We start from the raw sequence: 12874 nt of genomic DNA, 5'->3' as shown, positions 1-12874 counted from the left end.
GCACATCGGCACAAGTCGGAAAGGCACGATAAGAGAATGGAAGAGCTATTAAAATCATTTCAAAAGCAAATTACTCCAGAAGAATACAAGGAGGTAACAGAGAGAGAGAGAGAGATGTGTGTGTGAGTGTCTGATGCTCCCTCCCTCTCTCTCTCTCTCCTCTTTCCCACACACACTCACAGATTACGCACACACTTCGTGAGCAAGACTTTAGTTCCCTCTGCTCTCAGGGAGCAGAGTAGCGGGGCGGCCGTCTCAGGGAAGGACAAACAGCACCGCGGTGAGTCCATCAATTCCTACTTGATACTTGTTGAAATATGTCTAACATGTCAAATATAGTCGTGTGTGTGTGTGTGTGTGTGTGTGTGGGTGTGTGTGTGTGGGTGTGTGTGTGTGTGGACACATAGCCCCTCCGGCTGTGTTCATGGTGTTAACCGCAATGTTTGCTCTAAGTCTGCGTTTAATTTTTCCCGGTATGAATTCCAGCAGCCAAATAAGAATATTGGTAGAGATGATATGACACACGACCCGCGTCCTGAACAGAATCATAGGTCCCGATTCTGAATGTTTGTCGGCTCATGTCGTTGGGAAATCATTGAGAGATCTTACTTTGTAATGGAGTTCACATGCTTAGATTCAAATTCACAGGTTAGTGGTTGTGGAGATTAATCCTGGGAGCATGTGAACTCTGCACAATGACAAATCTACACAGGGGTCATTTAATCAGTAGTGAAATGAGGAAGTGAGATTGTTCCTTGTGTGTGGCGTGCGATGCAATTTATATCTTACTTTGTACAAGTTTCACATACTAAAATGAATACAGTGTGAATTGCCATAGTAACGACACCCACATAGATAAACTTAGATAGACTGTCACAGATGCATACATAGATACACGAGGAGAGAAAGAACCTACTGGTAGCCACTGGTACCAACTCATTTTCTCATTCTCTTATATTACAGCATGATGGCTATCACAATTGCAAATTAGCAGATTTGAATTGTTCATTATGATGAGGCTTCTCTGACTGCATAATGATAATGATAATATTCCCTACTTGAGAAATCTGATCAAAGTTTTTTTCAAAAAAGAATAATAAAAAGACCTCATCTTTATTCAGAGTTTCACAAGATCCGTGATTTTGTCATTAATGTTTCATATTGGTCACATTTGAGAAGATTAAAAAAATGTTCATGAATATTTTCATGTTAAAGCCTCGCAAAAGATCCGCTTTCTTTGGCTTCATGTTGATAAAGCTTGTTTCACATGGTTAGAAATCGTGGTTTTCACAGCTTGTTTTCCTCCTGTTGCTGAAACCAGACAAACAGCTGGAAACGTATCTCACATAAGATACTGAAAACAAGCAATCAGCAAAAAACGTTGCACATCGGTGGCCTACATATGAAGTGTGCAGGTTAACCAGGGCTGTAATCCAAGTGAGCACCCAAAGTCAGTCAATCAACCGAATCAACCAACAGGAAGGAGAGAGAGGATGTGGTTAAGTGTCATGACTCGGTCAGGGAAACACGCTGCTCAGCAATACACCAGACAGTGCAACTATTTGATATAACCTGTGCAAGTGTCTTCTGTACGAATGTCAAAATATTTGTCTACTTATATCTATTAAAATGCAGCACCATATATGGAAGCCGTGCTGCGGCGAGGACCAGACATAATGAGGGCAATCCGTTATCCCCATGTGACCTGGACCTGTTTGTGTATGTCTGCAACACACTAATGCCTGCTGTTAGCATCGATGCATATTTCATAGGGGCTGCCTCCCCGCCGTCACCTGTGTACCTGCTCTCGGTGCGTTTCGTTTTCACGCTTCGTCGAGATTCCACAGTTTCCCTCCGCTGGTTAGGACACACAACCGTTACCAGGCAACCCATCATCACACACTATCTCTCTCTCTCTCTCTCTGGGTCTTTCTGTCAAGGACAAAGACAAACAGGAAGACACACACTGACATCCGCGCACACACAGGCCACGGCACATTGACAAAAAAAAACGAAGACGGCTACAGATCGCTTTGCAAAAGCGGAGGAAGTGAGTGAGCCAAGCTTTTGGCTCAATTGCATTCTATTAGGATAAATGAAGCATTCAGATGTCTGATTGCATTACGTCGCCCTGATGAACACACGCAGGGACAAACGATGCTTCATACATCCGTAGGCCTTTTCAGCACAACCGTCCTCGTTAATTAATTGTTTATCCACCTCCTAACGATTCTTTCATGTGAAGTAAATCCAGAGTAAACAATCCTCGGGAGATTGGGGGAAAAGTGCACTGCGTCATCGCGTGCACAAAAGCTCCCCGCGCGTTCTAGCAGCATTGCAGACGAGGCGAGCAGTCGGGGGTTCGGGGGAGTCATCTCAGGACACTGCAGTACCTCCTACCAACCAACAGGTGACAGATACTCTGACTGTGATCAAGTTTTAATGGGCTGAATGAAGGAGCGGGATGAATGCATGAATGATTTATTTCCTGTATCCGTGATTAGTTTGGAGCAGCATGAAAAAAAAAAGTTAATTTCACACCCTGCTGACGGTATTTCAGTGATTCGAGAGGCAAGAATGAATCAATTTCCAATATTCAAAGACATTATTTGGCACTCGTGACAATACACATGATTACTTTGGCTAATGATTTGGCTGAAGGAGAGAATTTATGCCTCATTTGTTTATTTCTTAAAAACAGCTGGCTGGTAAAAAAAAAAAAAAAAGGTCACAGAAGGAACACTTGGTATGTGGAGAATCTCAAATCAAGAAGCGTGTCCCAGCTGAGAGGTAAATAACCTCATTACTCATCCCCGAGTTCAGGCCGTGTCTGGTAAAGAGCCACTGTTCCAAGTTCCTTTCTGCCATGCCTTTCATCTCGATATCCAAATTGGGCTCTTTTTCAGCAGACACTTACTGAGTAATGGAAGGTCTAGATGAAGCAGAATGAAGCCTCTCCAGCTCATTTGCATTGTTCTCTCGCGCTAGGAGACGCGAAGAGGAAGCCGTCGAGGAGCTCCTTCATGTAAACCACTTAATAGTTCATCTCTTGTTATGTCCACCGACGGTTGCGCGTTCACGCCGGGACAAACACTTCAAGGGGCCGTCCTCAGAACCACAAACCCGTGACGCCTTTTTTTTTTGCATTCTCCTGCAGGAAACCTCTGAAAGCGGCCATTACCATCCATTACAGTCCTCGAAATCTATTACCGGGACGTATGTCTGACATGCGAGCGCGTGCATGTGGGCCCAATATACACAGTTGTAGTAACACTCACCCTTGTTTTTCCATTAGGGACAACTAATGAGAAGTTAGTGAAAGAAAACAGATGGTCCGTAATAGAGTAGCGAGCTGTCTAAGTGAATGATGCTTTATTTATTTAGGAGGATGTCATAGTTCAACATTAAGGAGACTCTTCACTGCGACTTAACGACGAAGCAAAATATGACATGTCATTTGTACGAGATCAGTTTTTGCGCTCGCTTGATAAGTGAGTCGGGCAGCGTTGTATAATAATATGGTTTTATTAAAACAAATGTTTATGCAAAAATAAACAGGAAGGGAATATGGTTATGGTCTCTAACACACACATGCTCTGTAACATGGGAAAATGTTACAGTATTTTGCATTTAGCTGAAGGCAGACATGAACACACACACACACACACACACACACACACACACACACACACACACACACACACACACACACACACACACACACACACACACACACACACACACACACACACACACACACACACACACACACACACACACACACACACACACACAATGCCTCAGGGTTGAGGCGAGGTTATTGGAAAACGTCTAGTGACCTCACAGGCCTGCGTTGGATCCGAGCCAAAACTTCCAACTAATTCCAACAGTGAGCGAGTGTGTGTTTTTGTGTGTTTTTGTATGAAAAAGAAAGCAAGAAAGCGTCTTCGTGTGAGGGATAGATTTCCGATGATGAAAACATCTGAAATGTGCGGCATCAGCGAGTCCCTCTGTGGTTCTGTCAGATAAAAAGGCGGAGATGTCATGTGCACTCCGTTCGTTAGTGGCCCTGTTATCAGTTTGCTCTGGATGAAGTTGAAAGCAGTGAGTGGCTGACAGAAATCTGTCCAAGGAGCAAAAAAAACCCCTCAAGATTAGAGATGGTGTCCTGGTTTCTATAGACCCAGATTTAATTAAAACCTTTCTTTCTGGCTTTTTTCATTAAATAGTCTAATGCTTTTTTTTCTCTTCCATGTCTGCCTCTCTCGCTCTCTCTCTCTCCCTCTCTTTGAGGTGATAAGTGAGTGGCTCTGGACCAAGTCTGGCAAATGTCCCAATGTCCATTACAGTGTTAGAAAATAGACGAGCAAACATGACCCACCACCCACTGACGCAACACACACACACACACACACACACACACACACACACACACACACACACACACACACACACACACACACACACACACACACACACACACACACACACACACACACACACACACACACACACACACACACACACACACACACTTATCAAGTAGTTAGTCTCATTCCACCAAGCACACATTAAAACATGGCATTAATGAGTTCACAGAGGACAAACAAAAATATGTCACTTTCTCAACAAGATCTATGTATGAAACAACACTTAATAGCCAAAGGAACATTATTCATGAAAAGCACTTTGTTTACTTGCCATATGATAATAAAAATGTTTTTATTTATTCGTTATTTGGTAACTGTATTAATAATCCTATAATTGACTCACTCTATCAAAATCCATCCATCCATCGTCTACCGCTTATCCTGTATTCAGGGTCGCGGGGCTCTATCAAAATGTTAATTATATTTAATAATAATGAAACCAAAAGCAGACTTGGCTGGAGCGCAGCAGGTTGCTCAGATATACTTACCCTGCTGGCTGAGGCCCTCGGCTAAACAAACTACTGTCTTGCTTCATGGTTTTATGATAGTTGGATCAGAGTTCCCATTAGCGGACTGTCTAATACGGCAGCTTCACTTTTCTTCCAAGAAAATGACAAGAAGAAAAAACTGAACATTACAAGTAACAAATACCTTTACATTTGTTTCATTTGGATTATAAAAGCACCTCCTTGTAAGGACACATAATAATAATAATAAATGTGACTGGAGTTACTCACTATGGCGCTCCCATACTGAATTAGTCACCTATAATACATCATCCATTCAAAGGCTTTAAGTTTAGAATCAGACATCAACTATGTAGTGATTTGTTCCATAACTCAGAAAACATGGAAGCCAGAACTAAATTTAGTGTATGTGTGTGTGTGTGTGTGTGTGTGTGTGTGTGTGTGTGTGTGTGCGTGCGTGCGTGCGTGTGTGTGTGTGTGTGCTTGTACTGCTGTCCAATTATAGTTTCAAACCATCGCCCTGAGGGCATTTCTCCATTGTGAAGACATTTCGGCCACTCTAGAGGACTGTTTGAAGATTAGGTCTTAGCATAGTTACGTCTTGTGAAGTGCCTGTTCAAAACGCGCTGATTGCTTGACCTCCACTCAGCCAAACAATTTCACACTTGACACTGCGCTGCCTTGGGTGACGCCGATTAGTCTAACGGTTATTGATAGAATGACTAATAAATATGCCTATAGATCTCTGGTGTCTCTTTCTGTCGGTTCATGAACGTGCTACTGCGAGCGGCGGAGAGCACGCTGTATCCAGCATGCATGGGCGGTCCCTTCTCAATACAATACACAGTGTGTACTTAACATACTACGACTAATGCAACTGCACTTTGTTGGGTCCTCAACAAACACCTGCCAAGTGTGACGTCAATCAGACGCATACACGCACATACGGAGACGCCTTCCTTTTGAATAATATTGTTAGAATAGAAACAAAGAAGGTTTAGTTGGGATGTCAGAGACGTCTAGACCTTTACTGGTGCTACAAATGAAGCCTGAAAACTTAGACAGTCACACTTCGTCTTGAGATAAATATTTAAAATTCATCAGAGTTCATTAGAAACGTTTCCCAGAATAAAAACAGTGTTTAAACCTACGTCTTCAGCGAGATTTTTATCATTTTCTCAACACACTGCGAGTCGTACTGTCAGAGGTTACTGATTTATTAGTTTTATCAGCGACTACAAGCCCGGTGCCAAGTCAGTACTTTGTCTTTGTGACTGCGGTTTTGTTTTACTTGATTTCTATCTCATGATAGTTTTTAACTCTGTTTATTCAACAAAAAAAAAAAAATTTCTGCAATCGTGTATGGCCAAAGATTACACTAACAAACACACACATGCCAACAGGAAATAAAATACTGTATCCAAATATATTGTTTTACAAGAGAATTGAGAATGTATCCCTGAGGTTTTTTTAATGTTAATTCAGTTATGGTTGTTATTAGACTATATAACCTATCAGAGGCATTGTAATAAATCTATAAATAGTTTATAACAAGTTATACTTATAAACCAAACCTTTGTTGTGACTGCACAACACCTGCAACCAGAAAACCCTATGCTGATTACCAACTGTGTTTCTCATCTCTGTCCACTAGGTGTCCCTACAGGCATAGAAGATGGCGTTGAAGTCAAAGTGAAGCCATGGACCACCAGGAATCAGCCACACAGCCATTATACACACTTCCACAGCCAACTGCAGAGCTGATTCTCAGTAGCGTCTTTTATCAGGAGACAAATGTTGTTCAACCAACTTCTTGGAAGGGTCGTTTCGATGAATACCGTCACAGGTGCAGCTGAGTCACAGGAGAGCTGAAAGCTATGGTTCAGGGCCAGCAAGAACAGCAAACAGTCAAGAATAAGCGGCGGAGGCAGAGGAAACATTAGGACTGAGAGAGGGATCACATGTTAGATTAGATTGTATGCACCTTAATAAACGGGAGCACTCTGAATGAGCATGTCATAACGTGTGAGCCTAAGGTTTATCATTTACTTAACTTAAAGGAAAATGTAACAACGGTTGAGAAAAAGCTCCAGCGATGAGGTCATCAGATCGTCTCCAGTGAAGCGCCAGCGATCATGTTGTCACAGGTGATACTGGCGGTCAGCCTGTCCCTCCTCATCCTCCTGACCGTCAGCGGCAACGTGCTGGTGTGCTTGGCCGTCTGCGGCTCCCGGCGCCTCCGCTGCCTCACCAACTGCTTCATCGTGTCGCTGGCCGTGACCGACCTGCTGCTCGGCCTCCTGGTGCTGCCGTTCTCCGCCCTCCTCCAGCTCACCAACGACTGGCCGCTCGGCCCGGCCTTCTGCAACTTCTACATCTCCATGGACGTCATGCTGTGCACCGCCTCCATCCTCACCCTCCTGGCCATCAGCGTGGACCGCTACCTGGCGGTGACCATGCCCCTGAGGTACGCCTCGCTGGTGTTGCCGTGGCGAGTCGCCGTGGCCATGGCCAGCGTTTGGACCGTTTCCGTGGCCGTGTCCTTCCTGCCAATCCAGATGGGGTGGAACACCGTCAACGGGACGGTGCAGAACTACGGGCCCTGGGCTCCGGTGAGGAAATGCCGCTTCGAGCTGAACCGACCCTACGTCCTGACGGACTCTCTTGTCACGTTCTACCTGCCTCTCGTGGCTATGTGCTGGACCTACCTCCAAATACTCCGCATCGCGCGGGCGCAGGCCAAACGCATCATCAGCGCCCGGCCCACTTGCATCGCGAGCTACAACTGCAGGAACAACCCTTCCGTCGGCACCACGGTGGTCTCCAGCGTGACAGCGGTGGCCCTGCGGGAGCACAAAGCCACGGTGACCCTGGCGGCCGTGATAGGGGCTTTCGTGGTGTGTTGGCTGCCGTACTTCATCCTGTTCACAGTGCTGGGCCTCAAGGAGCATCCAGATCCGAGCACGGTGGCAGAATACCCCATCGTGTTGTGGCTGGGTTACGCCAACTCAGCCTTCAACCCTATCCTCTACGGAGCCCTCAACAGGGACTTCAGGTCGGCCTACAGCCACCTCCTGAGATGCCGATGCCCTACTTACAGTGGGTGGAGGAGCCGGCAGCCGTCTCTCACTGCGACATCAGGTACATCTGCACAGATGTTACGTTTCAGGATCTGATGTTTGTTTCTGATCCACAAAATGTTGCAACCAGTGTGAATACAGGAAGTGTTCTTGGTCCAGGTTTTAGACTATACTGTTCCTTGTCCCCCCCCCCCCCCCCCCCTTCTCAGTCAGAGACCAGCTCACAGAGGTGACACTGCTGTGTGGCCACACCCCTGCCACCTGCAGGGCCGGTCTAACGGAGCAAAACTTCATGCTTCAAGAGATGAACAGCGAGACGGCCACAGCAACTATCCAATTTGCAAACGGCACCGCGGTGACAGATGTCAATGGCAACGAAAGGTGAATCATCATTCGGCATATATTTATCTTGTGCTTCATAAGCACACATTTTAGATGACTTGATGCAGAGACATTTATGTCAGAATGTCACTAAATATATATAATATTAAAAAAACAATGGAACTCACATCTGTGATCTCATAAATTCAACATAAATTCCGTCTCACAATCAGAGACAATGATTCAGTCACGCACAAACATTTGGTACTCACTCTCATCTCTTCTCCGAGTGCAGGTCGTGCTGAGCCCGTGCTGGTGAGGTGGGTGCTGTGTTCACTAAACTGCCGCCCCGAACCAGAATCCATCAGCCTAAGAAGAAAGACAATGGAAGATGGACAGAGATTTAAAGCCCCCTCTATTTCCGTGGTAGAAGCACCCGTAATACAGCACGTAAGTAGATAACACACACACACAGGGACGGGCCCTCTAACCCCCGTAGACCATGGCGAGCCCAGAACAAATGAACTGTGACGCACAGATCCTCGCCACGTCGTCCACCGTGCATCAGGCCATATGGCAACGTACTGATTAGGCCAAGAAATTTGCTTTCAGAGGAGATACATTATCCAGTTTAACATCCTGCTCTCATTTCATTGTTCGCACTAAGTGAACAGCAGTGAGTAAGTGGTGTCTTTGTGTATGCTGTGTTGTAAAGTGTGTATAAGTTAAAGCAACTAAACAACAAAAACATTTTTTTTCCCACCCTGGTTACCAACTCATTGTAAAGGCAGGCTGGTAATTCAATTTTCAGATTAGTAACGCACTAAAAAACACCCAACACTCCACAAAAGTCCCCATGTCAGACAGCAGTCTAGGTATTATATTTCATATAGCCAGACATGTTAAAAAAAAAAAAAAGAACTAATTATGCCTCGTCAGGAGAAACCTTCACAGCACTCAGACAGAAAGCTGACATTACATCTTACAATTACTGTCTTGAATTTGGGGGGAATGTATTGTTATTTATCTTTTAATGAATTTACTGAGCAAAATTCTATTTGATTTTGACTTTTGTTTTCTTAACCACTAAAAATTATATAACGCCACAGAAGTTAAGTGAATGATTCTGTCCTCCCCACATATTTTACACCCAAAGTGATTGAATCCTCTTTTGATTTGTGTGTCTTTTCCGGCTGTTAGCAACCACTCTATCCATAATTCGACATAAAAAAAAACGAATGTGGGAGAGAATGGGACCTCAGCAACACCACACCTCATCAGCAAGAAACCAAGCGTATACGCACACAGCCGGCCTCTCCCCGTCCAGGACCGAACAAACGATGATGCTTCTTCTCCGTGGATGGAGCTATGCGGCCGTCATCACACAACGGCCCTGATATGCTCTTGAACTCACGGCGGACTGAATGAGACCAGCCAATTAACTTGCTGGTCATCAATTTAACGAACGACAGTATTTAAGGTGACTCAAGAGTGCACTCCAGTGGAAACACAAAGTATCACAGCCTCCCCCTGAAGTAAATGGAAATTAACGATTCACAAACTCAAGAGAATGGAAGGGAAAGGGCAATGAATGGACTTTTATTAAACTCGCCACCTCGTATAGAACGTGTTGAAACGTGTGACATCTGAATGTGTAGCATGCCTAACTGTTGTTATGTGTCTCTACTGTTGCTCATTTAGTGGCATAAAGCTGACAAATACGTATTGCATCATAACTGTAAAAGTAACTGAAAAAACGGCATGTTCTGATCCTACAAAAGACAAAAATACATCCATACTGTATGAATAAAGGGCAGCTTAAATAAAGAATATAATGTACATTCCCGTTTTTGAAGGCATAGTATGGATACGGATTATCATGTGGGATGAAGCAGAAAACACTGTATGAGTGGTGAAACGAGCACAATGGAAACAATTCATCACAGCTGTCAGCTCGCATCGCCTCAAACTATTGCCACATTAACACTTAACCTTCTCCATACTTGCAGCTATTTCCTTTGAGGACTGACACAGAAGTGTACATGATATCCATCTGCATGTCGGGAAGCAGCTGGAAACCAGCCATGGAGGGGCTTTTGCTCTACAACCCATTCAACAACATGGAAATCTAAACAACATTTGGCATTTAGTACGGCGGCGTATTTCTTCAATTCGGTTCCGCAGATTTTTACGATCCCTCCTCCTGTGCGAGGAAGTGATCCTTTCTCATGGAACTGTAAAATCTGAGGGACAAAATATGCAGTCGGTCAGTTCGAGATTCAGAGCATTCATATATCAGCAAACAACTATGAGTAAAGATATAGAGGAGAAATGTCGACCTGAGCAGAGAATGAAGTCGCTCTCCCTCTGTGTGTGTTGTTATTTGAGCCTCCCTGTAAGGACCTGCGATAATCCTGTTAAAAGAGACGCATTCTCGCAAATACTTCTGTGGAAACGGCAGCTACGATGTTACAGCACGTTGTAATACTATATATATACTATATGACATTTGTGAGTTCATTTGTGAGTGTTTTTTTATGCATTAGCTGCATCGGAAAAATAACATTACGTCTTTAATCGGGCTGTGTTGGGGGCAGTTGTTGAAGGGTACAAAGATATTAGCAAATTGTGGCTTTATTATTAATTTTGGGGAAAATAGAGAATGATGGTCAGGATGCATCGCTGCAGCGTGGCCTGTAACTTTGAAAGATACTGTCTGGACTTTGGATTCACAGACAAAGTCGAAGTCTCATTCTAGACTCGGCTGAACGTTTGATGCATTTTGCATTTATGCACACGCACACTGACAAAGTAGCATTACCAGGAAGCATTACTCCTTGAGGAGAATGATTACAGTGAACAACTTTCCCACGTAAGGAGTATTGCGTATTTTATTAGCATAATAAGAAACAATGTATCATTTAAGTGCCTTTAAAAAGGCGAGTGGGGGGGGGAGAAGAAAATGACAAACAGATGCAGTAAATGTTTCATTTAGGGGTTTCATGGCTGAAAAGCAGAGTAGTTAATAACTCAGACGGTGGGTCCGATCTGTGCTCCGTCCTCTAACTGGAAGACATTTATTAGGCTTTCATCTCCTCGACTCCTTCCACGTCTACAGAAACATAATGTGTCCCTTTATAATTCTGGCTACTTGCTACCCGTCTCCATCCCTTGACCACTGACAGCTCAAACGACATGAAAACCATTCATCATCGCTTCTTTAACATCAGATTAATGTAAAGATGAACTCTTTCTCTTTCTGCCACTCAAACACACACACACACACAAATACAGTACACACACTCGGCTTGCTCTGTATAAGCTATCAATCATAGATATTGTCATTATTCAACCGTGTCATCGACAAACCCCTCTCCTTCTCTCTCTCTACTCTGTGTCTATGTCTCTCTCTCCTTTTTTCTTCCCTCTATTCTTTCTCTCTCTCTCTCACACACACACACACACACACACACACACACAGAAGAGAGGGAATCATGAATCATAAATCTTATGAATGCCATCTAAAGACTGCTCAGCACTATGAGAAAGAGAGATGATTGATAGATGCGAGTGTCTGTGGCGAAAGCAAAGAAGATGGCCAGAAGGTTGTAACCAGCAACACAGAGGTCAGAAACCGCAGTTCAGGGGTCAAACGTATCAGAGGTGGCGAGATATGGCCAAGAAGGAAGGAGAAAATTAGGGGGGGGGGGGGGGGGGGAGGATGGGAGAGAGTAAATGGTTGAAGGGGAACGGAGAGAGGAGGGAGGAGGAGGAGGAGGAGGAGGAGGGTGTGGGGGGATGCTGCCACAGTGAGGCTCAAGCCATAACTCATCTTTTATTAAAAATAATGAAAAAAACTTAATGAGTTAATAATATCATGGAGAAAGAGATAGGGAGTGAGAGGGAGAGATGGAGGAAGGGACGGGAGGACGGAGGAAAGGAAGGAAAGGAAGAAAGGAGAGGAGGAGGGAGAAAACGACCGAGACGACGGAAGGTAAAAAAAAAAAAAAAAAACGAACAGGGTCAACGCGTGTCTCTTTCCACCCTTCGGTCATTTATTCCCTTTTCCAAAGTTCACACCAGATCCATCACAGCGGCGGGGACAATCACAGCGATCCCTCCCCCCCCCCCCACCCCACCCCGGGTTCTGCCGACCGAAATCCCAAAGCCTGCCTGGTAATTAAAGGCACTTAACAACCAATTAACAGTGATGAGCTAAATTAGCAGGATACTGTCTCCTTTGACTAGGCTACTGCATTATCAGTGTATTGAAACGGCGATGAACAAACCTCAGTGGCCCGTGTTTGCATGTAGGCAAATGACGGATTAATTACTATTAAAACATCAGCACCTTAATGAGCTCGGAAACAATTAGAGAGGTCGTTAGCGTGTGGAGAACGGCTGAGATCAGGGGGAAGGTGGGAGCCAGCACAAAACAAGAGAGAAATCTTCATTGGGAAGCAATACTGATTAAATGGACGTGCGGTCGCACTCATCGCCCAATATCCGTGGACCTATTAAATACGTGACATCACCATTTGTCTTTTCCACCATCAAGCTACTTTTCTCCTGCCAT

The 12874-nt window shown here is 44.5% G+C and overlaps 1 protein-coding gene across 1 annotated transcript; it reads left to right on the top strand.

The window, feature by feature from the left end:
* The first annotated feature begins 208 nt into the window (after positions 1-208).
* Positions 209-10107, top strand: hrh2a (histamine receptor H2a). The gene is made up of 5 exons (XM_084009832.1): positions 209-280; positions 6552-8038; positions 8187-8358; positions 8594-8748; positions 9499-10107. The coding sequence occupies exons 2-4, from the start codon at positions 7033-7035 to the stop codon at positions 8601-8603; spliced, it is 1188 nt and encodes a 395-aa protein (XP_083865958.1). The 5' UTR covers positions 209-280; positions 6552-7032; the 3' UTR covers positions 8604-8748; positions 9499-10107.
* Positions 10108-12874: the final 2767 nt, after the last annotated feature.

Source organism: Eutrigla gurnardus (genome assembly GCF_963514095.1).
Source record: "Eutrigla gurnardus genome assembly, chromosome: 5".
In the NCBI taxonomy this organism is placed as follows: Eukaryota; Metazoa; Chordata; class Actinopteri; order Perciformes; family Triglidae; genus Eutrigla; species Eutrigla gurnardus.
The sequence above is the reverse complement of the archived record's forward strand: the minus strand, read 5'-3'. Positions and strand labels throughout refer to the sequence as shown.